General features: G+C 36.7%; 1 protein-coding gene across 1 annotated transcript in view; it reads right to left on the reverse strand.

The window, feature by feature from the left end:
* LOC114652284 (poly [ADP-ribose] polymerase tankyrase-1) overlaps nucleotides 1-23,017 on the reverse strand; it is a 208,201-nt gene that overhangs the window by 98,061 nt on the left and 87,123 nt on the right. Inside the window, exon 3 of the mRNA XM_028802598.2 lies at nucleotides 15,560-15,655. Within this exon, the coding sequence (XP_028658431.1) occupies nucleotides 15,560-15,655 (96 nt within the window). The remainder of the gene's footprint in view (nucleotides 1-15,559; nucleotides 15,656-23,017) is intronic.

A 23,017-nucleotide genomic window follows, 5' to 3' on the forward strand; every position in this document is an offset into this window, starting at 1 on the left:
ATTTAACTTTCTCCTGGCCTTGTTAATGAGTTTACAGCTTAAAATATGAAAACAGCAAAAATGTATCAAGCTTCATTGATACCATGAGATACTGTAACCAAATTTTTGATATTATAGATCAGTTGCCTAACTTTACTAACCTGACAAATTTAATATTTACATATACTGTATTAGCTCCTCTCAAAACACAAGTAGTTAAAATACAGATCAGCTCATCATGATTACACACACTTAAATTATGTTCAAATGCTTAAGATACTGTTAATTAGTAAAACATATACAAAAAAGAATGAATTGACATTGTTATGAAGTATGTACAACACACTTTACCTTGTTCACTCAGAATATCAGTGCAAATTAACAGATGTAAAACAGAAATGCATAGACTTGGATAAGCACAGTGGCTAACCTGACAGATAAGAAATTGTAACTGCCATGTACAGATCTTCCAAACATTTGGAAAACTGACTTTAACAACAATTTTAATGTTAAACTAGAACATATAAGACTACAAATTGGAAAGTTGTACTTACTGTATGTCACAGTAATCCTGGGATTAACTGCAACATTCTTTGAGCTAATGCTTTAATAATTTATTTTTTATTTACTAAAGATTTCATCACAATCAAAGTAACAAACTAGTTCATCTGTGGGTCTTACACCTTACTCAGTAGAGGGCAGAGAAAGAAAATGATTTAAAAATCATAGATAATTAAACATCCAAAATTAAAAGAACATACAAACTGTAGTCCAATAAACTAAAATTCAAAATTCTTTTGTTATGTACTTTGTGCTAAGACTGTCACACCTCAATATGTCACCAAGTAACCAAGACAGCGACAATGCTAGCTGCACTTTCCATAGGAAAGCAGATCCAATGTCTACTTAGAATCAAGTGCCGTGTGAATTCAGGTAAAACACTTTATTCAAATAAGTTTAGTTTATTACATGGTAAATATTCTGACAAATAATATCCATACTCTTTTGTTATATATTTTAAGTCACTGATCATTTTTTGTGTTTACCATAGTTCGTTCTTTTATGGCAGTGTATAAGTGAGGTAGCTTACTAAGTTGCATGCTAAAATGCAAGCACATAAAATAGCAACTAAATGATGGGTGATTTCTTTTTTTTTATCAATAACCATTAAAAATTGGTGGCCATATGACTGATTTTAATTGGCAACAAACAACATTACCATTAAAGATATAGCTTCTGGCATGACCTGCTGTCTTCACTCTAGTTGTCATGTTGGTAGAGACCATCCAAAGCAGCCACTTGTAGTTTAAAAATAACATTTAGGATTTTGACATGAACTGGGGGAAAAAAATGAAAGATTTATTTTAATCTATCTTTTTCCTCACGCTCTCAAGACACATGTTGCAAAGCTTCTTGAGGAGGCAGGTCTCTTCTTAAGTCCACTTACCATGTATATGCAAATACAGTGTGAACTAGGATCAAGTCATTTCAGCGCTATGCAAACACACATGCTGCCAAATAAGTGAAGGGGTTAATGTGTCCTGATTATGATGGCTAACTAGCTAGCAACAGAGCCGAGTCTAATATTAGGAACTATAGCACATCAGGTAAATTTGCAGGCAGGTTAATTCATATTTATGCATTTTGGCACAATGTCCCAGCTGGAAAATAAAAGTGGTCAAAAGGCAGTACAAGATTTAACAGGGGAAAAAAAACATTTTAATAAGGGCAATTTTTTAACTGTTTCAGGATATGACATTCCATTTACTTACAGGAGATATTAGGCTAAATACTGCCAGAAATAAGTAAACTTGTAAGCACTTTTGAATTCAATTTTGATTTTTGTTTATATGTAAGTTCATTTTATTTCCCAAAAATAAATTAGAAGAGGTGGTGGACCCCTCTCATTCTTTGTGCACTTTTTTTGCATTGTATTTTAATTGGAAAGGTAATCTTTCTTTTGCAATGCAAATAAAGCATCACTTACATCACATTGCAGTCTACTGTACAAAATATTTTGTCTCTCAAACTATTTATGGTTATTTCGCCCATCTTAATGGAGGAGTGGGTCTACTGGTCAGATGGTGCCTATGCATTCCTGCCACCAGCTCTGCCTCTGGTAGCTTTTTAAGCAAACCTGCATCTTTGGTAGCAACTTTGTATCCTGCCAAAGAACATTACAATGCCAGAAACAGTCAACAGACTAGTACTTCTAGCCAAAAACATATGAACTTGTTGTTTTCTATAAGAAGCTAATCCACTTTTACAATTTGGTTGTTTGCATTCAATTTAACATATTCTCTTTTAATTCTTGTATTAGTTTACTGTTAAGCCAGTTTTTAAATATGTTGGCTTGACGTTTGCTCTCTATTTTCCCCCAATTTTAAAACCACTTTTGTGAAATCAAGTCAACTGAAGATTAAACCATTATTTCAGAATTTCTATAAAACAGTTTTTGTGCCTCACTCAAGTGTCCAGGCTTTGTTATTTCTTATACTTGTGTAGACGTAGATGGAGCAAAATTCAGTAACTGCTTTCAAAAAAAAAAATTACTAAAAGCAAAAAATGATCCAAACCCCACCCAAAAAGGAAGAGAAAAACTATAGAATGACATAATTTTGAAGTGAAGTGTAGGATGTGTGAAAACTGAAGCTCAAATATCCAATAAACACTTTCAGAAAAGGAGTAACAAAACAACTATGCTTCCATCCATCCATCCATTTTCCAACCCGCTGAATCCAAACACAGGGTCACAGGGGTCTGCTGGAGCCAATCCCAGCCAACACAGGGTGCCAACCCACTGTAGGACACACACAAACACACCCACACACCAAGCACACACTAGGGCCAATTTAGAATCGTCAATCCACCTAACTTGCATGTCTTTGGACTGTGGGAGGAAACCGGAGCGCCCGGAGGAAACCCATGCAGACACTGGGAGAACATGCAAACTCCACGCAGGGAGGACCCAGGAAGCGAACCCAGGTCTCCTAACTGCAAGGCAGCAGTGCTACCACTGCGCCACCCAAGTATGCTTTCATTCAAAAATAAAACTGAAGAAAGAGAAATTGCTCAATGGACATGTTGCTTGAGCCCAGCTATCAGTCGGTACAAAGTAAAAGACGTGTGTTTGCACGTTTCATTTTCAACCAGTTGTCACAGTGGTAATGCTGCTCTGTCACGGGTTTGTGCATATGATGCAATGGATAAACCACCACTTACCAAGCTCAAAGTAATAGGCTCGAATCCTGCATGGTCTCTGAATTTAGTGCTTTGAGTAGTGAGTTTCAATTATTATTATCATTATGTAATACAAACATACATTTGATGTGAGTCTGTAACTTTCTGTGTAAATTCATGGTACTTTTCCTCACACACGGACAGTCATATCAACAAGTCATTTGAATGTTTTTTTATGCAGTTTTATTCTTGGCTTCTTGGGAAAAAAAATGAATTTAAACAAAATGATACTTAACAGACATGAAATAAAACTAACAAATCGCACAATGGGAAAAATATAGTCAATTGAAAATAAAAGTTAAATACACTAGTAACATTCATTTACAGTAAATAAACATGAATCTGAGCACCTAAGCACCAAACAAATCTCACTCATACTAATACTTATGGGCCAGTTTCACTTTTAATAAAGTAACGTGTATAGTATGAGTTCTACCGCAGCCTTTAATGCTGAAAAATGCACAGTGCGGATCAGAAAAATGAAAATGAAATATTCAACTCAGAAAAACAGACAAACTTTTTATGAGATATCTTTTTCAACACTGAAACAGATTTGATGGACAATAAATAATTTACATGTTTTTAAGGGTTTACCTTTTCTATTTAAGTACTGTACATTTTCTTTTATAAAAAGGTCAAGTTAACCCTCTTCAGAGAATATCAGAGTCTTAATCATTTTAAAGAAATGCACAATTTAAAGACAAAAATTTAGTTTTACTGAAGTAATACTTTTGTTAAAGGAAATAACCATACAATACAATTACCCAGAAAATCACAAGAAACTTAATTTATTATCCATACCTTACAATTCTCAGAAATGAAACATTCTCAGCACAAACAATATTTGAACCTACAGTATTTGTGTTGGCACTGATTTCTTTAGGGTGTAACGAATGATAAAATTTTATTTTACAGATCTTTATTTTAAATACAGTCATGCACTGACTCATGGCTCCATTTTTGAATGGCCATTTGTCTGTTTGTCTAATTAGATTTATGTCAGTTACAGCATGTACAGGTCACTGCAACTGACACTATGTGGGTCTGGTGTGAGTTACAAGTATCCATACTTTAACTGCCAGTTAGCACAAACCAATATTTAAACTTCTGCAGCTTTTTTGAAGGGTTCCACATAATACTTTTGAACTGTTGATCAGCTGTTATGTGGCTCACTCATCCTTCCAAACTGCCATTTGGAAGTGCTGCACAACTGTGCTCCCAAAAAACTCCATGGGGGACTGCGTTCACCATTCATGCAGTAGTGCTTAGTTGCGATCACTCAGAACTTCATGGGAAACTTGTATCCACAAAAAACCAAGCTCATCATTCATGTGTTGCTGCTTGGCGGTGTTCGTTACAGCCCGGAAAAAGTCATCATTCATTTATCTGTGCTTGGTTATTGCGGAGTCTACAACATTGTCATTCAGTGAGAGATAGCAGCTATATCCACGGTTCATTTAAGCCTTAAAACCAATGGAGCCGGGAAAGGCTTCAGCTGCACAAAGCAGACCCAGGCCTTAAACTGAGCAAAAAAAAAAAGAAAATATATCAATATTTTACTGAATAAAATAGTATGTGGTTCCATTTGTAAATGTGTAATTGGCAATAACTCTTCTGACTTGATATGACTGCAATGGCACCACACTTTCAGTGACTTTTTACCAAATTTTATCATGCATTGTTGAATGCACAAAAGATGCATAGACCAGACAATACAGAAAGCAAGAAACACTTAAAATCTTGCACTACTGTATATCAGTCTAGATCAGGGGTGCCCACACTTTTTCGGCTTGAGAGCTACTTTTAAAATAACTAGGTTGAAATGATCTACCTACATTAAAAATGATATATATATATATATATATATATATATATATATATAATATATATATATATATATATATATATATATATATATATATATATATATATATTATAAAGTATACTTTATACATAAAATATATGTTGCTGTACCTTGCATAACTGGATAACCCTTATGGCACAATAACAATTCAATACATTTATGGACACTACAGTATTTGGATTTAATAATCTTCATGTGGGAAAAGGCTGACTTGCATAAATAAGTTGAGCTGAATAATGCAATAAAGGAGGCAGCACATTTCCTCATGTTTGAGTACTTTTCTTCTGTGAGTAAGTTCCAAAACTGTCCATAAGCCCCAGACTTCAGCTGAATGTCATCCTGTAGTGTCAAAATCTCATCCTTCACTGTAGAGGAGTTTTAGGTGAAACAGTGTTGCAATTTTTGATGCAGGTGAATCACCCTCAACATCTTCCCTAAATGGATAGCACTTAAATGTAGCGATTGGCTCAAGTAAAGCTGAGTCTTGAAACCGTCTGTCAAAGTCTGACAGACAATTTTCAATCTGCCAAGTTGCGCACACACCTTCCATTGCGTCTCCAGCTGTGACACGAGGTTTTGGATGTTCCCCAAATCAAGGCGCTTCAGCTATGAGGACAGATGTTGCATTTTTTCGTTGAAAAGCATTAACTGAGCTAATCATATTGACCATGGTTCTGTCTTTTCCTTGCAGCTGTAAATTAAGCTCATTCAACATGTTGGTCAGATCTGAAAAAAAAAATACCAAGTCTAGCAGCCATTGATCGTTATTAAGTTGCTTGTATTCTGCATGTTTAATGACAAGGAGAAACTCCTTTTTCTCAGGCCAGGGGTCTCGAAATCTCAGCAGGAATTTCTCCTTAGCCATCTGCCACAACGAAGGCCTCTTTTATCATTTCTCCATCTTGGAAAGACTTCTTATGCTTAATGATCGAGTGACTCACCCGGAACGATGCTTCAGTGTGTCTGCCTTTGCTTTTGAATTCAGCCGAGTGAAAAATGACAGCTGTCCGATTAACTGCTATTTTAGTTCCCCCTCCTTTCTCAGAAGGAAGTCAGTTTTGTGTTTTTATGAACAGTTCGAAAGTGCCTTTCCACATTTTCCTTCTTTGGAATAGCAATGATAGATTGACAGATCAGACAAACACAGTTCGATTGTGACATTGTGAGAAAAAAAAATCCTCTTCCGATTCCACATCCAGCCCATACCCTCCCCCCTAAAACAACAAAAATTTTTTAAATCCCTTCTTTAGTCGATATAAATTGGAAGGCTAACTAGATCACTTAGACAGCCGGAGTTTTGCGTTTGATCGTGCGTGCGGGATGACCAGTGTGTTAGAAGAAAAGAGATCTCAGACTGGACGCCCTTTATGTCAATCAAGTGGCAAATGCCATAGGGAGGATATATGATAGAGTAACATTTAAAAAAAATTTTTTTTGAATGCAACGCGATCTACCTGCACTACCTTTACGATCTACCGGTCAATCGCGATCGACGTATTGGGCACCCCTGGCTAGACACAAACCTCTATCATTTCTCATTGATTCTCTGAGCGCTGAATGCCTGTAAGTAAAACTGAAAATTAGACGCTTTATTTGCTCCACATATATCTCTAAATTTTGCCCAAAATGCTTTATCTTTATCTCATCTGATCATAAAACCTTTCACCCATTTACAACAGGGTCAACTCTCATGAATAATGCGGCACCCCATATGTGCTGTCATTTTGTTCTTTTAAAGTAATGTATTTCTTCGTGTCACCCACTTACACAAAATATTGTTATAGCAGCAATCTTGACACGTTATTGCAGACTGAAGCACCTTTACTCCAGTCTTGGCTACTTCAAAGTGACTGCAGGCCTCTCTGTGACTTCTCTCCAAAGTGAATGTCTTGTTTGTAGAGAGTTTCAGCTGATTAGGCAGCTTCTGAGTGGTTTCAACTAGCTTCCTCTTCCTGATAACTGAACCAACTGTGCCCTCTGGGACACATTCTAATTTATGTGGTTATATTATTTTAATATTTCTAGCCTATTAAGAATGCTGTTTATTCTTCATTTTAGCATCTACCCTTCAGTCCCACAAGAAGTATTATAATGTGTCAGTTATTATAAAGATCCAGTTGTGGAAGGCAAATGTGCTCTGATTGGGCAACTGTTTTTCACTTATGTAAACCTAAAACAACACAGAGATTGAATATTTATGAAAGTTTTTTTACCCTTAAAGTTTTTTTCTAAAATTAAAATGTGTTAGAAGGTGAGTTGGCATTGTAGGGGAGGTTTAGTTATTTAATGTCTATTCTTCTATTAACAAAATCAACAAACTAATAAATCTAGTAAAACTTGACCACAAAAAATGTAAACAATGTTACATACATAATATTGAATTAGTTGAGTGCTTTGAAATAAAAATCACAGAGAACAATATTTCAGTGAAAGATCTGTTAGGTAAGACTGGACAACTGGTCAGATATTTAAACACTTTTGTAAGGTTTTGTATTGTTGTTATAAAAAGAACAAGCATCAGAATATTATGTATGTAAGTGTTATATAATTGTATGGTTGGATTAGAGGTAAGAACGGGTGTCTCTAAATCAAGAGGTTGCGGGTTCGATTCCGGGGCTTTCCCGCATTTACCATTTTGAGAAGTGAGGTGCTGCTATTATTACTACTACTATATAATAAAACAAACATCTGATTTGAGTCTGTAACACCCAGTGTAAATTTTTGCTACTTGTAGAAGTTAGCGTTTTGTTTTTTTTTTTTTTTTTAAATTCAGTTTTATTCTCTCAGTCACATGCACATGGTACAACAAACGTGCCTCTCCCTCTCAGAGGCTGATAGCGTTTATCTCCATTCTCTTCACAAGAGCAACAATGACCACAGTTTGTGCTGTAGCTGATGCCTGGTCAGAACTATTTGTTGTACCGGAAATCAAAAATATGATGCCCCATGATCGCTATTAGACTATCATGTGGTATTTGCGCTTTGACAACAAAGACACCTATGCAGAACGTGTGAAAAACAACATTTTGTTTCAATGTGCGGTGCTAGACAAGTTTTTATGCCTGTCTGTTGGGCTCAGTCACATATTACATTTTACTGCCCTCACTTCTAAAAAGATTTAAATTCAGTATGGAATCATCTGTATCTGATACATCTGTCTTACACACAAAAGATCAATGAACACCACCTTTGAGAGCTGTCCAGAGCTCTTTTTAAACTATGCACATTCAGAACTGGTGTAAGAGTTAATGCTTTGTGCAAAATCACCCCCTTTGTAGGATTCACTATCACTAGAACTATAACCTGCAATGCAGTCACTATAAAAAGATGACAAATTGCTTTTTTCTTCATGCTCTAACAGCCGGTATTCAGCTCTCTGGCTGGCACAAATACTGATCCACAGATGTCCTTTATCACTACTAGTGTTGATCATGGAAATTCCCTAAAGTGTTTTTAGCAGCAAATATGCCAACCTTGCTGAATATAATTTTCTGGATATTCACCATGTGGTTTGCTTAGGCTAAATTTTCTTCCCAGGGCCCCATGATGCTTTCAGAGGCCAGCAGGACATCACACAGGGGTACATTTGCTCAGTGTTTCTAAACTACTGGGTCATCAGCGATGGGTCATGGGACAGTCACAGTGGGTCTCTCTAGTTTCACCAAGGCAGAATTCCCTCGACCCGCTCTTGCAATTTCACAATTCCCCAAGGGAATGATTTGCATGAGCTACGAAAAGGTCATCAATTAATTTAAAAAGGCAAAACTGGGTCGCAAGAACATAAAGATTAAGAAACATTTAATTAGCTGACCATAATGAGAATGTTATTAGTACCACCATTGGAAATATAACGCTTATCCCTGTGCGCTGGCACTTTAGCACCTCATGGCTAATTTGCACACGACTCCAAAGTGCCAAGCTATATCTCAAAACAAGCTTTAAAGGATCCCTCCCCTTCTTCATCTCCATGTCATAATGAGATCCCATTAAATGAAGATGAAATATTTTTTTTTTACAAGATGTGTGTTTCTTCTTGATGGAAGAAAAAAAATATGAAGCATCTGCACAGATGCCTGGGAAGCTGCACCTGGAGCTGCAGCTTCAAACATTTGAATGTGCCATTTCTACACTGCCACTTTGTGGCAGGGCTAATGTGTTCAAGATTGGAACTCTGTGAGTACAATGATTTATATTTATTTACTGCTAGTTTTTGGCAGTTTGTTGTATTTTTTTTAATGTATGTTTAAAGTATTCACTCTGTTCGAATGTTTTGTTGTTTGAGGCACAGTGGTTAACACAGCTACTTCAAAGCTCAGATCACATTTTTGGTGTAATAATAGGTTCAACATAGCTAGGAGATGCTCCTCTTGCCTTAAGGGACAATTAAATGATAATTTCATTATTATGATCCCCTCAAAAGTAGTTAATTTCCTCTTTCCACATTGACTTCAATGAATTTCGTGGACTTCTGGGAAAATTAACAAACATTTTCGTGATTTCACCTAACTTGTGGCTAACTGAACTCTGCAGGGTTTTCTTATCACTAACCATTACCTGCATTTTACTGGAGACGTATAAACTTGGGTATAACTGAGTATGTACGACTAGCAGTGGACGAGGTATCTCTGGGGGATAATGGTAAAGGAGTTAAAGATGACTGGATTTGGCAGTCTAGCATTAGGAACATTTCTTTGAAAAACAAAGAATAAATGTATTTTTACACATCTTGGATATAAGGTCCACAACCTAAGGGTGCTAGGAACCTGCCTATGTCGCCCAGTGAGTTGACCAGTACTGAAGTAGAAGTAAAAGCTTCTATCGCTTTAAAATACAGTTTGCCGCAATATGACAGCAACTTAAACACACTACTGTAACATTTCTTGTAACTATAGAGTAACAAATTTTTAATGTAATATAAATGCATTAATTTAATAAAACATTGCTTTTAAGGCAGTGCAGCTTCTTATTCAGAGGCTCCACCTGAGGAGTCATAGTCAACCAACTACAGAAAGAAGTACCGTTTATACTCGCGTATAAGTCGAAAAATTTATGCCTTAAAATTCATTCAAAAAAACAGGGTCGACTTATCCACGGGGCAACACAATTGTCCATAGAATTTGGATAATGACATTGTACACTCAATGCTTCACGGTGTTAAGTCACCGGTCATCTGCCGTTTCCCATGGTCTTTGAAATAATTATAAGCCAGCAATACTATTGCTAATTAGCTAGTTTTTTTCTAATTTCATTAAATAATTCTTTAAACTGTGAAATACTTGAATTTGAGCATTAGCTTTTGCAGGTTTTGGATAACAAACATACCATTAGCTGCCACGTGCAACCAGATTTGGAATCAAACGAACCAAGGCAACGCACGCTATCAATGCGATGCAAGCGCAGCCCGCGATTCAAAAAATTTCTCTGCTACCTGTTTGTCTCGTCTGACAGTAGCTGAAAAGCAGCATCAGGAGAGAGCAGCCTGACGTAGTCCAGCAACGGGTGATCTGTCGTGTCCAACAGCAAGCCATGCTGTCTTGTGAAGTCCGGTAGCCAGTTTGGCTCGCACGGATCAATGTCTGGGTATTCCTCCCACGCGAACCTTGCCGTAGGTGCACTGGCTGCGCGAATGCGTTCAGCTGGCAGCCGATCAGCTGGCGCGGCATCGACTGGTGTCTGATCAGCTGATGCCGGCTTCTCACTTTCTTGCTCGATTCCTGATCACTGTCAATAAAATCCGATTCTGAAATTCTGAGTCCGACTTAGCGATAATGTGCAAAACATCATCTGCCGAGTGTTTTCTTTTCTGCACTCGCTTCGTTCCCTTGTGTCATGTCGATGCCATCTTGCCTTTATTTACATTTCGCAACTCACGCACACACAAGGATTAGTTGCCGAGTTAACGAGTCCAGCATTTCTCCAAGCAAAGAGGGAATGCCTGTGATGTGACAGTGAGTTTTGTCACCATTAACAGCTGATTCTCACCCTCTATCTCTGATAGCTGTCAAGTTTTACCTTCGACTTATACGCGGGTCATAACAAATTTCGTAATTTTCGGCTTAAAAATACACTCGACTTATCTGCGAGATCGACTAATACGCAAGTATCTACGGTAGTTATTTCTGAAACTCAAGTGGGGATAACTGAGCTATTAAAAGATATGGAGTGTGGAAGTTAAACATATACAGTAATCCTTCCTCCATCGCGGGGGTTGCGTTCCAGACCCCCCCGCGAAACTTGAAAATCCGCGAAGTAGAAACCATATGTTTATATGGTTATTTTTATATTGTCATGCTTGGGTCACAGATTTGCACAGAAACACAGGAGGTTGTAGAGAGGCAGGAGGTTTATTCAAACACTGCAAACAAACATTTGTCTCTTTTTCAAAAGTTTAAACTGTGCTCCATGACAAGACAGAGATGACAGTTCCGTCTCACAATTAAAAGAATGCAAATGTATCTTCCTCTTCAAAGGAGTGCGCGTCAGGAGCAGATAATGTCAGAGAGATAGAGAAAAGCAAACAAATCAATAGGGCTGTTTGGCTTTTAAGTATGCGAAGCACCACGGCACAAAGCAGTTGAAGGCGGCAGCTCACACCCCCTCCGTCAGGAGCAGAGAAAGAGAGAGAGAAAGACAGATAAAAACAAACAACCAAAAATCAATACGTGCCCTTCGTGCTTTTAAGTATGCGAAGCACCGTGCAGCATGTCGCTTCACGAAGCAGCTGCACAGAAGGGAGCAAAGTGAAGATAATCTTTCAGCATTTTTTGACGAGCGTCCGTATCGTCTAGGTGTGCGAAACAGCCCCCCTGCTCAATCCCCCTACGTCAGGATCAGAGAAAGTCAGCGCAAGAGAGAGAGAGAGAAAAGTAAGTTGGGTAGCTTCTCAGCCATCTGCCAATAGCGTCCCTTGTATGAAATCAACTGGGCAAACCAACTGAGGAAGCATGTACCAGAAATTAAAAGACTCATTGTCTGCAGAAATCCGTGAACCAGCAAAAAATCCGCGATATATATTTAAATATGCTTACATATAAAATCTGCGATAGAGTGAAGCCGCGAAAGGCGAAGCGCGATATAGCGAGGGATTACTGTAAGGGAAGGACAAAACCTTACATTAAACTTGTCTGTGCACTGGCAAAGAAATATAATTAGCATTAAAATATTTTTAGCTTCTTCTCATACTAAAATTTCCAGCTTCAAGATGAAAACAGTTCTAAGTTTTGTGAAATATGTTGTTTAGGATAAACACCATTCTGAATATACATCTTCTGGAAAAATATTACTGTGAATTTTATATATTTCCAAAATAAATGTCATTTAATATCATTAAATGTATAATTTTCACCACCTTAGCTTTCCAATGATAATATGACTAAGTAATAATACAGAACTGTTTTAAATTCCTTTTGATAATAACAAAATTGTCAATGATACATTAACATTTTTTTTTTTTAAAGTGTACAGAAAAGGGAAGGATGGATGGCAAAAACAGCCACCTTATTCTAAATAATTTTAAGTTTCCCCTAACTGACACTGGAGTTAAAAAAAAAAAAAAATACAATCATCTAAAATGGCATTCAGCAATTATTTAAATCAAGCCCTTTAGGGACTGCAACTATTTAGTAATGCAGCCAGAGATGCCACACTTCAGAAACAAGTGGTTACAGCCAAATGAATAAGAAAAAGCTGGTATGACATAAACCTGGATGTCACAAAATTAATGTGTGCAAGACTGAACAGATTATCCTTCTTCCTTATGGTTTTATTTATACACCTGATAATTACCTAAACACCCTCAAAAAATACCATCTAAAAGCTCTGTAGACTGTAAAAATGCATCTTAATTATGTATACTCGCTCTGCGAGGCTTTCTTCAAAGCCACCATTATCAAACTAACATAAATACAACACGCATCCTGACATTCTGGTTCAATCAAACCCCAAGACACTGTGCAGCACCAGAGAAAATGTTTTAAAATTTTGAAAGTGAATGATATTGTGGGCTGCTGAAATAAATACAGTCATATTTATTCTGTATTGTATTTATTATTCAGTTTGGTCCGTGCCCTTACAACACTGCAATGTTAACTATGTGTCACTGTATATTAACCAGTCCAAATTAACATGTGCATAAATAAATAAATAAATTAGAATGAATTACAATAAGAAATGTTAGTAAGACTAGAAAAGGTGAAGTAAAACTGAACAGGTGCAGTAACTATTCAGCTCATAAAAGAGTAAAGGTTGTTGTATTAACTAAATACAAACAGTTGTGAAAAGGAACTTAGAGAGACAGAAATGCAGTGTACTCTGTAGTGTATTCAGATTTTCAAACAATCTTCCAACCTACAGACTAAACTTTGACTCACACATAATTTTGTGCTGGAGACCAAATGTGCTAACCTGAAAGAAATATATATGCCAGCCACTTTTTCTAGCAATTTTGAATTAAATGCTTTATAACACAAACATGTGCTGACCTCATTAAAATAGAAAAATTAAGATGAAAATATTAGGAGAGGTTCTACTAGCTGGATGTGAAATTATGTATTGTGGCTCTTCTGGAATATAGTATCTGTCTCTAAACTTCATAAAGCTAAGGTACAATAAAATAGTTATTTGCATTATCTCAAAAATAAACAGATTTTTAATTGCAATTGAAATGCAATTATATAAAGATTGACTTTGTGTTGTGATTTAGCTGTTAAAGTGAATTGTAACTATTAAAAACATAAAAATTATGTTACATTAAATAAATAGTTGACATGATTTGGAAAAAAACACTGAATAAAAAGGTTTATCATATAGATTTTAAAGTGTTTAAATTTATGAAATGAATTTTCTTTAAGAAACTCATAAAAAGCTATAAAGAATGTGGTTCTAACCTTAAAGTATGTATACTGATTTCTAACTGTAGTAACACACATCTGTACAAATAATTTTGCATAAATAGCCTTGATTCAATAACAAATCATACAGTTAAAAATGTATGATTTTTTCACAAAACAATGATTGCAAGTTTGAAATAAAAATCTTATAAGTCATTTTCCATTTCTTATTTTGTATCACCAGAAGCACCAAGCAGCTTCCAAATCATGACATGTTCAGCTATGATTTTTCAGAAAATAGCACCAACAATTTAAGAATATGATCCAATGACTTTTGACAAGACAATGACACTTTATTTATACAAAGCTAAAATAATAAAAGCAAAATATTTAAATAAGAAGTGCTGTGAGAGTATAATATATTCTTACTGACTCAAGGTGCAGCAGCTAAGCACAATTCCCAACATCTAAATGCATCGCATAAATGGACGCTGTGGCCCCAAGAGACTTTCAGTTCAGTGCCCTTATATCCCCACCAACACCACCACTTTAGGTTTGTATAATCAATACTTTTGTTCTTTGCCATTGATAAGTGACCTATTTAAGATGGCAAGCTATAAGTTACTGTTTCAAAATGCTTGATTTAATTAGCAAGCCTAGATTAAATTTGCACCTTAAAGTAACAAATTTCTACAGAAAGGAAAATGTAGCACATATTATTCCATTTTTAGAGCCTTACTGTTGTTAAGCATTGCTCACTGCATGAAATGTTATAATTACTTCTATCAAGAAGATATGGCATAAATATGTTTTCTGATAGCATGAACACAGTTTAAAATGCACAGTTTACTTTCACTGACAGCAGTGATTAGTATTGTTTTTAAAAAAGATGGTTCTGCTTTGCCTTTTGCTAAGATATCCTTAAAGTGAACATTTACAAGTCACTGAGCACCACCAATTTAAAACAAAGTATATTTAAATAAAAAAAAAACTCATGAAAATGTATGTCAGCATCTTCAAAAATATTTTGACATTGTTTTCCATATTAAATTACCTATTCCACAGCCATGTTAGTAATTTCAGCACAGATTACTTTACATATATTTATCATAATAATCTGTCCAAGTAGTTACTAGTGATTTAATTCACTATTAAACAGACTTGAGAGAGTGCTGTACAATAGAGAGTTAAATATACATAATTTGTAAGGAAAAAAGTATGACAACTTAGACTTTAGCAACAAACATGAGTAGTACCTCAATCACAGATAACCACCTGTTAAACTATTCTTTTAGCAGTAAGAGCATGATCAAATTTGGCCATTTATTACCACTTTGCTTTTGACCAAATTAACCTAATGTTTATCTGGGTATATACACAAAAAATAATTTTCAATTTATCCTTCATTAATGCTCCAACACATTTTTTTAAACAACCAGTAGCAATGGATGAAACAAATAAGGAGTATTTACATTGTCATGTTATTTAATGTTATGGCAGAAGTAGATTACAAAAGAAAACTGGGCATACCATTTTGAAAGGTTCTCACAGGAAAAATCCACTCTAACAGAATTGCATTTAGAAACACTGAACAACTAGAAACTTAAGATAAAATTAACCAATTTGACACAAGCTAAAAAGCACTTACCAGTAAGGACTGCTTTTGCTGAGGGATCAGCCAGATCCAAAGCAGACTTCCCATCTGTGTTGCGAATGTTCGGATCAGCTCCATGTTGCAGCAAAACTGTGCAAGGAAAACACAAGCAATACCTTATCTCAGTGATGCAAATGCTGCTTGCTGGTAAAACTCTCCTAGGCATGGTGTAGGCATAAAAACACATTGCACAGAAACACAAGATTTAAAGAAAAGGGGAGGGAGTGAGATGAGGCAAGCACTGCAGCAAAAAGCTCCTTGATACAGATGATGGAAGCAAAGAAAGGCAGAAGACAGAATTCTTTATGAGATTAAATTATCAGGTAACTTTTCCTCACTGTTCTTAGTTTTATTAATTTCCAAAGGTCAAAAAATAGGAAAAAAATATTATATCCTCTATTAGCAATCAGATGCTGCACACCTGCAGCTGAGCTAGGAGAGTCTGCCTGCTGCTACATGCTTTTCTTAGCTGCTTTGATTCCCTATTAAGAAATGGCACATGCAATCAGAGTGCTGCTTCAAAGCAAAAAAAAAAAAAAAAAAAAAAAAAAAAAAAAAAAAAAAGGCGCCTGAAAACAATAATATGGTATCATCTGTCACCCAAAACCACACCTCTCAAAACAGAATTCTAACCAGGTCTACAAAAACTTATAGTCTGCTACTATGCAGTATTGTCTTGACAAAAAAGTAGCCATTCTTCACTGTCACTGGTGCATTCAGAATAATCACATACTCAAAAACATAACTGCCAATAATCTGCATTTCCCATCTCTACTTCCACCCAACATTTTTTCAGTATTTCCACATATATAGCACTGGGTTTTCCTTTTCAATTTACCAGCTAACAATGAAGAATGTAACAATAAGATATCCTTAGCCACTTTTGACTACATTTCAATATTTTTAAGTGTGGGTGGCAAAAAAAAAAAACACACACACACACACACAAACAAATTCTAATTATTTAAAATCAAATATGCATTGCCAAAAATAATCTAAGTTTTAAGCTAAATAATATAAGTGGCATGGTAATTCTGGGGTCCTGGGAAAATCTGCAATAGAAAATAAAGAAAATGATGGGATAGAACACACTACTTATTCTAAAAAAACCCAAAACATATACACTAGTGCACAGAGATTAAACAAGGTATCTCAAAAATTTTAAAATAAACAAATAAAGACAACCATACCACTAATCAAATGCAAATGTTCATGTAGAAAATATTTCAAACATGTTGCTATGTCACAGCCAATTGTTATTGGAGCTTTTATTGTTTTGCTTTTTATTTTACATTTTGTCAGATGCATTTACATAAAATGCAAGAAGCTCATACTGTCACCATCATGTCCGTTCATCTGTCTCTCTCACTCCCTATGAAACAACTCTACTTTCTGTGTACTAATTGTGTTTAAATTTGATAAATGTAATCTTCAATGAAGTTTGTAGGGAAAGGTCAGTTTTTGTTGAGATTTAACAAATAGATCTCTCTGCACAATATTTAATGTCCCATTTAAAAGCACTGGCAAATGTTCTGAAATCAAACTTACTGTATAATCAAGAAAGATTCTGTGTGAACTCAATTCGTGGTTAATCTAATGTTTTAAATTTACCTCGAGAGAGCTTATTTACAACTTGAGCATTTTGGATATTTTCCTCAATACAGAGTAATGAAACTCAAGCACACTCATATGAATGGCAAGAAACAAGTTGCCTTATCAGAATCTAGCATGAAACCTTTAATGCACCTAATTATTTCCACTGCTGCTTCCAGTGAAATCATGCAAGATAAATGATTTTCATAAGTAAAAAAATAAAATAAAATACAAGCAAGCAAGGAAAAAGTCTGTATTTATGTTAAACACAAAAAACTCACAGCTAGATTATCTAAAGATTATGATGATACAATGTTTTTCTGATAATATAAGTTATCAGTTAAGTATCAGAACGACTGGCTATCCATCATGGTCATCAGAGCCAAGAATCTCAGCTTCAGACTTCAATTTTGAAGTCTCCATCACTCACTTTTGAAAATTTTATGTTTAAGAAATATGAACAATAACTAGCCATAAACCTGCCATGACTAACAATATGACCAAAATAAAAAAAACTAACTTGAGCTGGAATCTGGGTCTATGAAAGCCATTTCAGCTAGGATAAAAAAAAATTAAGTTAGTGAATAATTAACTAAATGATATTGTAAAATTCTCTTAAAAACATTGTCCTCTACCCTACTAATGCATGTAGTTTATATTGTATATAACTGCTACCATCCTTACATTTTCTAACTTGTTTATATTAGTGATTGATTCAGTATCCATTTTTACATTTTTGGGAACTACACAAAGATTACTTGCAAAATAAAATAATGCACATTTACTTCAATAATGCATTTAGATACTGTATTATCACAGGCTTCAAGCAACCATCATATTTTTCTTTTGAAGACTCATCCATAAATTTTCTTTGACTAAGATTGTGCTAAACCGCTTAGGTGTTATGAACAAAGAAACAGAAATGAATACAACTGAGGAAAACAAAGCAGACCATGAGGAGGAGACTAGCAATGCAAACAGAGTAGCAGAAGGATCCCCTTAAAACAGTCATTACTAACGTGAACAGTTCTGAGCCTAATTGTTGTTTGAAAACATATATTTGCAGGCTAAATTTAGGTATGGTTTCATTAAATTACTGAAACTATTATAACTTAAATGAATACATAAACCTTTCTTTTCTATTACTAGTATTATTAATTTTGTATCAACCAAGGCTTGAAATTCATTGTTGGAACTTGGGGGAAATACCCCCTTAAATTTAACATATGGTGGTATGGGTGAAAACCCACAGTTGAAAAATCACTAATCACATTTAGAATTCAGTTGTTTTTCACAGTCACAACTTATTCTTTCTGATGTTTAAAGACTCTTAAAATGTTGAGTATATAACATTACCGTTCAGTTTTGGAAATAGTTTGTTATATCTCTTGTTTTAACTTTTTAATTTTGTAGGTGGCGCAGTGGTAATGCTACTGCCTCACAGTAAGGTGATCATGGGTTTGCGTCACAGGTCCTCCATATTTGGTGTCATTTTGAATAGTGAGAAAAGCATTACATAAATGTAATGAATTATTATTATTATTATGATGATGATGTAGAGATTTCCAAGAAGAAAAACAGAGACGTATTTAAGAGTTATACAGGATATGTACGAGGGAAGTGTGACGGTGGTGAGGTCTGCGGTAGAAGTGACGGATGCATTCAACGTGGAGGTGGGATTATACAGTGGAACCTCGAGATACGATCACCTCTGTATACGAGAAATTCAAAATACGAGGAAAGTATGAGCGAAAAATTCAGATCTAAATACGAGCATTGGCTCACGTAACGAGCCACGAGCCAGGCTGTGGGTATAGCTCTCAGCTTAGCGAGGGGGCGTGGTAGCTGTAGCGAGCCGCAGGGCGATCTGCGGTGTCTGCGTTTCTCACCTAAGTGCACAGGTGGGAAACTGCCCACAGCCATGATTTGTCCTGTGGCTGATGGGCTGGGCAGGGTTGCCACCCGTCCTTTAAAATACGGAATCGTCCAGTATTTGAGAATGAAATTGCGCGTCCCGTTTTGAATCAATACGTATGCGTCCCTTATTTTTTTGTATTAAAAGTGGTAACCCTAGCAGCTGCCATGTCTTCCCCGCATATATAGAGAAGCGCAAGCCGGTTAAGGGAGAGGAGAGGAGAGAGAACGGAGGTTGCAGGAGGAGGCAGGAATCCGCAGCAGTAGGAAGTCGGTGCGAGAGAGCGAGCGAGTGCAGGCTCACGTGTAGCTGAACAGGCGAGCCAAACAGCTGAAGCAGGACGGTGTAGAGAAGGTCAGCTGCATTAAGTGTCTCGTCTGTTGCAGAGCCCGCATGGGAGAAGCAGGTGAGACGCTAACAGAGAAGAAGCACCGGGGATTGTCATCTGTTTTTTGAAGACTGCTTCCTGTTGACGTTTTAACCTCGTGTTAAAGGATTGTTATTCTCATGTACTTTAAACCTCCACTTCACAACTGTTTTAAGGATTAAAGATTTATTGAATGCTCTACTGCACTTTGGACACCTGTTTTGATTCTTTTAATAATCAGTTATATTATTTACCAGTGTTATTTATTAAAGGTAGACTACAGTATATATAATTTATCAGTGTTATTTGTTAGGAAAATTGATTTTTATGTTAATATATTTGGGATGCGGAACGGATTAACTGGATTTCCATTATTTTCAATGGGGACGTTTGTTCTAGATACGAGAAATTCGCTATACAAGCTCAGTGCTGGAACGAATTAAACTCGTATCTAGAGGTTCCACTGTATCAGGGATCGGCTCAGAGCCCTTTCTTATTTGCAATGGTGATGGACAGGTTGACAGAAGACATTAGACAGGAGTCCCTGTGGACTATGTTGTTTGCTGATGACATTGTGATCTGTAGCAAGAGTAGGGAGCAGGTCGAGAAGATACTGGAGAAGTGGAGATATGCTCTAGAGAAGAGAGGAATGAAGGTCAGTAGGAACAAAACAGAATACATGTGTGAGAATAAGAGGGAGGTCAGTGGAATGGTGATGATGCAGGGAGTAGAGTTGGTGAAGGAGTTTAAATACTTGGGATCAACAAGTACAAGTACAGAGTAACAGGGATTGTGGAAGAGAAGTGAAAAAGAGTGCAGGCAGGGTGGAATGGGTAGAGAAGAGTGTCAGGAGTGATTTGTGACAGACGGGTATCAGCAAGAGTGAAAGGGAAGGTCTACAGGACGGTAGTGAGACCAGCTATGTTATATGGGCTGGAGACAGTGGCACCGACCAGAAAGCAGGAGACAAAGCTGGAGTTGGAGGAGTTAAAGATGCTAAGATTTGCATTGGGTGTGACGAGGATGGACAGGATTAGAAATGAGTACATTAGAGGGTCAATTCAGGTTGGACGGTTGGGAGACAAAGTCAGAGAGGCGAGATTGTGTTGGTTTGGACATGTGCAGAGGAGAGATTCTAGGTATATTGGGAGAACAATGTTAAGGATAGAGCTGCCAGGCAAGAGGAAAAGAGGAAGGCCTAAGAGAAGATTTATGGATATGGTGAGAGAGGACATGCAGGTGATGGATGTAACAGAGCAAGATATAGAGGACAGGAAGATAGGGCTGGGCGATATGGCTCAAAATTCAAATTGCGATATTTTTGGACCAAAAGTCAATATACGATATGCAACGATATTTTTTTCCTATCTATTATTACTTAAAAAAGAAGCCACACATTTATATTGCTCTTTAGTTATTTACATGTAATTGCAAACTTACAACTTTCCATCATAGGCATAAAACAAAATATACTCATTATTGCAAGAAACCCATCTAAACATTTACGCAAGAAAGCCAGCTGTCTGAATAAAAACTTAAAATAATAATGTTTCAATATGCTCTTTTTAAGCTATGTTTTGTAAACAAATAAAGCGTGGCAAGAACATGCATTCAGGTAACACAATTTCACAAATTTTGTGCAAGAAAGACAAGTCTGTCAACTGCCTCTGGCTTTAAAGATGCCCTGTGGCAATTCACTATGTTGCCACCTGTGCTAAATGCCCTTTCTGAGGGCGAACTAGTGGCCTGTATTCAGAGATATTTTTTTGCAAGGCGACTGAGAGTTGGAAAGATTGGTTCATGCTCTTTCCACCATGCAAGTGGGTTTGTCTCAGCGTCAATTTCAGCTGCTTGTAGGTAGGTTGAAAGTTCAGCTTCAATTTTATCTCTGTCAGACAATGTCGATAAAGATGTTGGCCTCTTAAAGAAGCTACCAAGGCTTCGCTTCTCCTTTTTGGCTGGTGGTGGTGATGCTTCAGCTGCTTCTGAAAGTTCCCCAGCTAAGTCAGGCTGGGCACTGGTCTCATCAGGTTGAAGGGTCTCCACTTCAGACACAACTCTGTGTTTGACCTCTTCATACTTTTCCTCAGGAATGTGTGATCTTTTGAAACGTGGATTCAAAAAAGAAGCAATGTCTAGTAGTTGCTGAGTGGCAGGGTCATCAAATTTCTCTCTCAGATAATCAAGAATTTTTGTCTTAATTGACATAGTGAGCTCTGTGTCTTCTGGCTGGTGAGCCAAGATGCTGGTTTGAAAAAGGTGTAGCACTGGCTTAACATAGGAGACTGTAACATAGGACTGAGAGTGCATCTGTAAATTCCAGGAGGGGTTGAATAGCTTTACCAGTTGACTCTAGTACATCTATGTCCTGCCATGTAAGTGCCAGATGTCTGGTTTTCTTGTCAGATGAGAGAACTTGGGTGATGGCCCTCTCTTGTTCCAACACTCTCTGTATCATTGCTGCCCTTGACCCCCATCTTGTAGGGGATTCTGTTATGAGCTGATGGGAAGGCAGATTGAGTTCTTTCTGTGTTGCGGTCAAATCCCTTCTTTTTTTCCAGCTGAAGGAAAAACATGCAACAATTCTTTTGCATACACCAATTGCCCGTTCAATGCGGGGATCTCTCATGCTTCTCTCTAAAACCAAACACAAATTACAGTCTTATTAATTATTTACGTTATTATTAATTAATATTTCTCATACACACTATTATTTACGTTTATTTACTATTTCTTAGCATATTTATTATTTAATTTAACATATTTCTCATACGTGCACACACACACACACACTTTACGTTTATTATTACAAATTTCTTATATTTATTACGTGTTATTATTTATTTTCAAACATTTCTCATACACGCACGCACTAGTGATGGGCATTTCGGCTCTTTTTAGTGAGCCGGATCATTTTGCCCAGCTCACTAAGAATCGTCTCTTTCGGCTCCTAAACGCCTCTTCATTTTCCCACTCCAGCCTTTTATAATTCAGCCAAATTTAGCAGTGTTCTGACCCATGATTAGATGTTTGCACTTAGTGTTTCGCTACAAACACTGCACAGACATCGGTTCCAAAAAACGGGAATCGACTCCCACCGTTCACTAAAAAGAGCCGGCTCAAAGAACCGTTTCGTTCGTGATCGACACATTACTAGCACGCGCACACACACGCCATACCAATCGCCAGATTCAGCCGGTGACCAAAGCACTGCAGATCAACAGCTTTAATCACATTTGCAGTGTTATCCGTGATAATGCACACTTGTCGCGCGTCGTCTAATTTCCGCGACTTAAGAGCATCTTTGAGCCCCAGTGCAATCATTTCTCCGGTATGGTCATCTGGTGCAAATCCTGTCTGAAGACAAAGGCTTCTTATCTCCCAGTTTTCAATAAAATGAACCGTTAGGCTCATGTATGGTTGCATGGTACGATTAGTCCACAGATCAAATGTGGTGGAGAAGTGGCGAACGTTCTGAAGCTGATTCAGAATTTTCTCCTTTACCTCGTTGTATAATTTGGGCAGCGCTTCTTCGGCAAAGTATTTCCGACTGGGAATTACATATTTGGGATCAATC

This window comes from Erpetoichthys calabaricus, chromosome 5 (genome assembly GCF_900747795.2).
Source record: "Erpetoichthys calabaricus chromosome 5, fErpCal1.3, whole genome shotgun sequence".
NCBI lineage: Eukaryota > Metazoa > Chordata > Cladistia > Polypteriformes > Polypteridae > Erpetoichthys > Erpetoichthys calabaricus.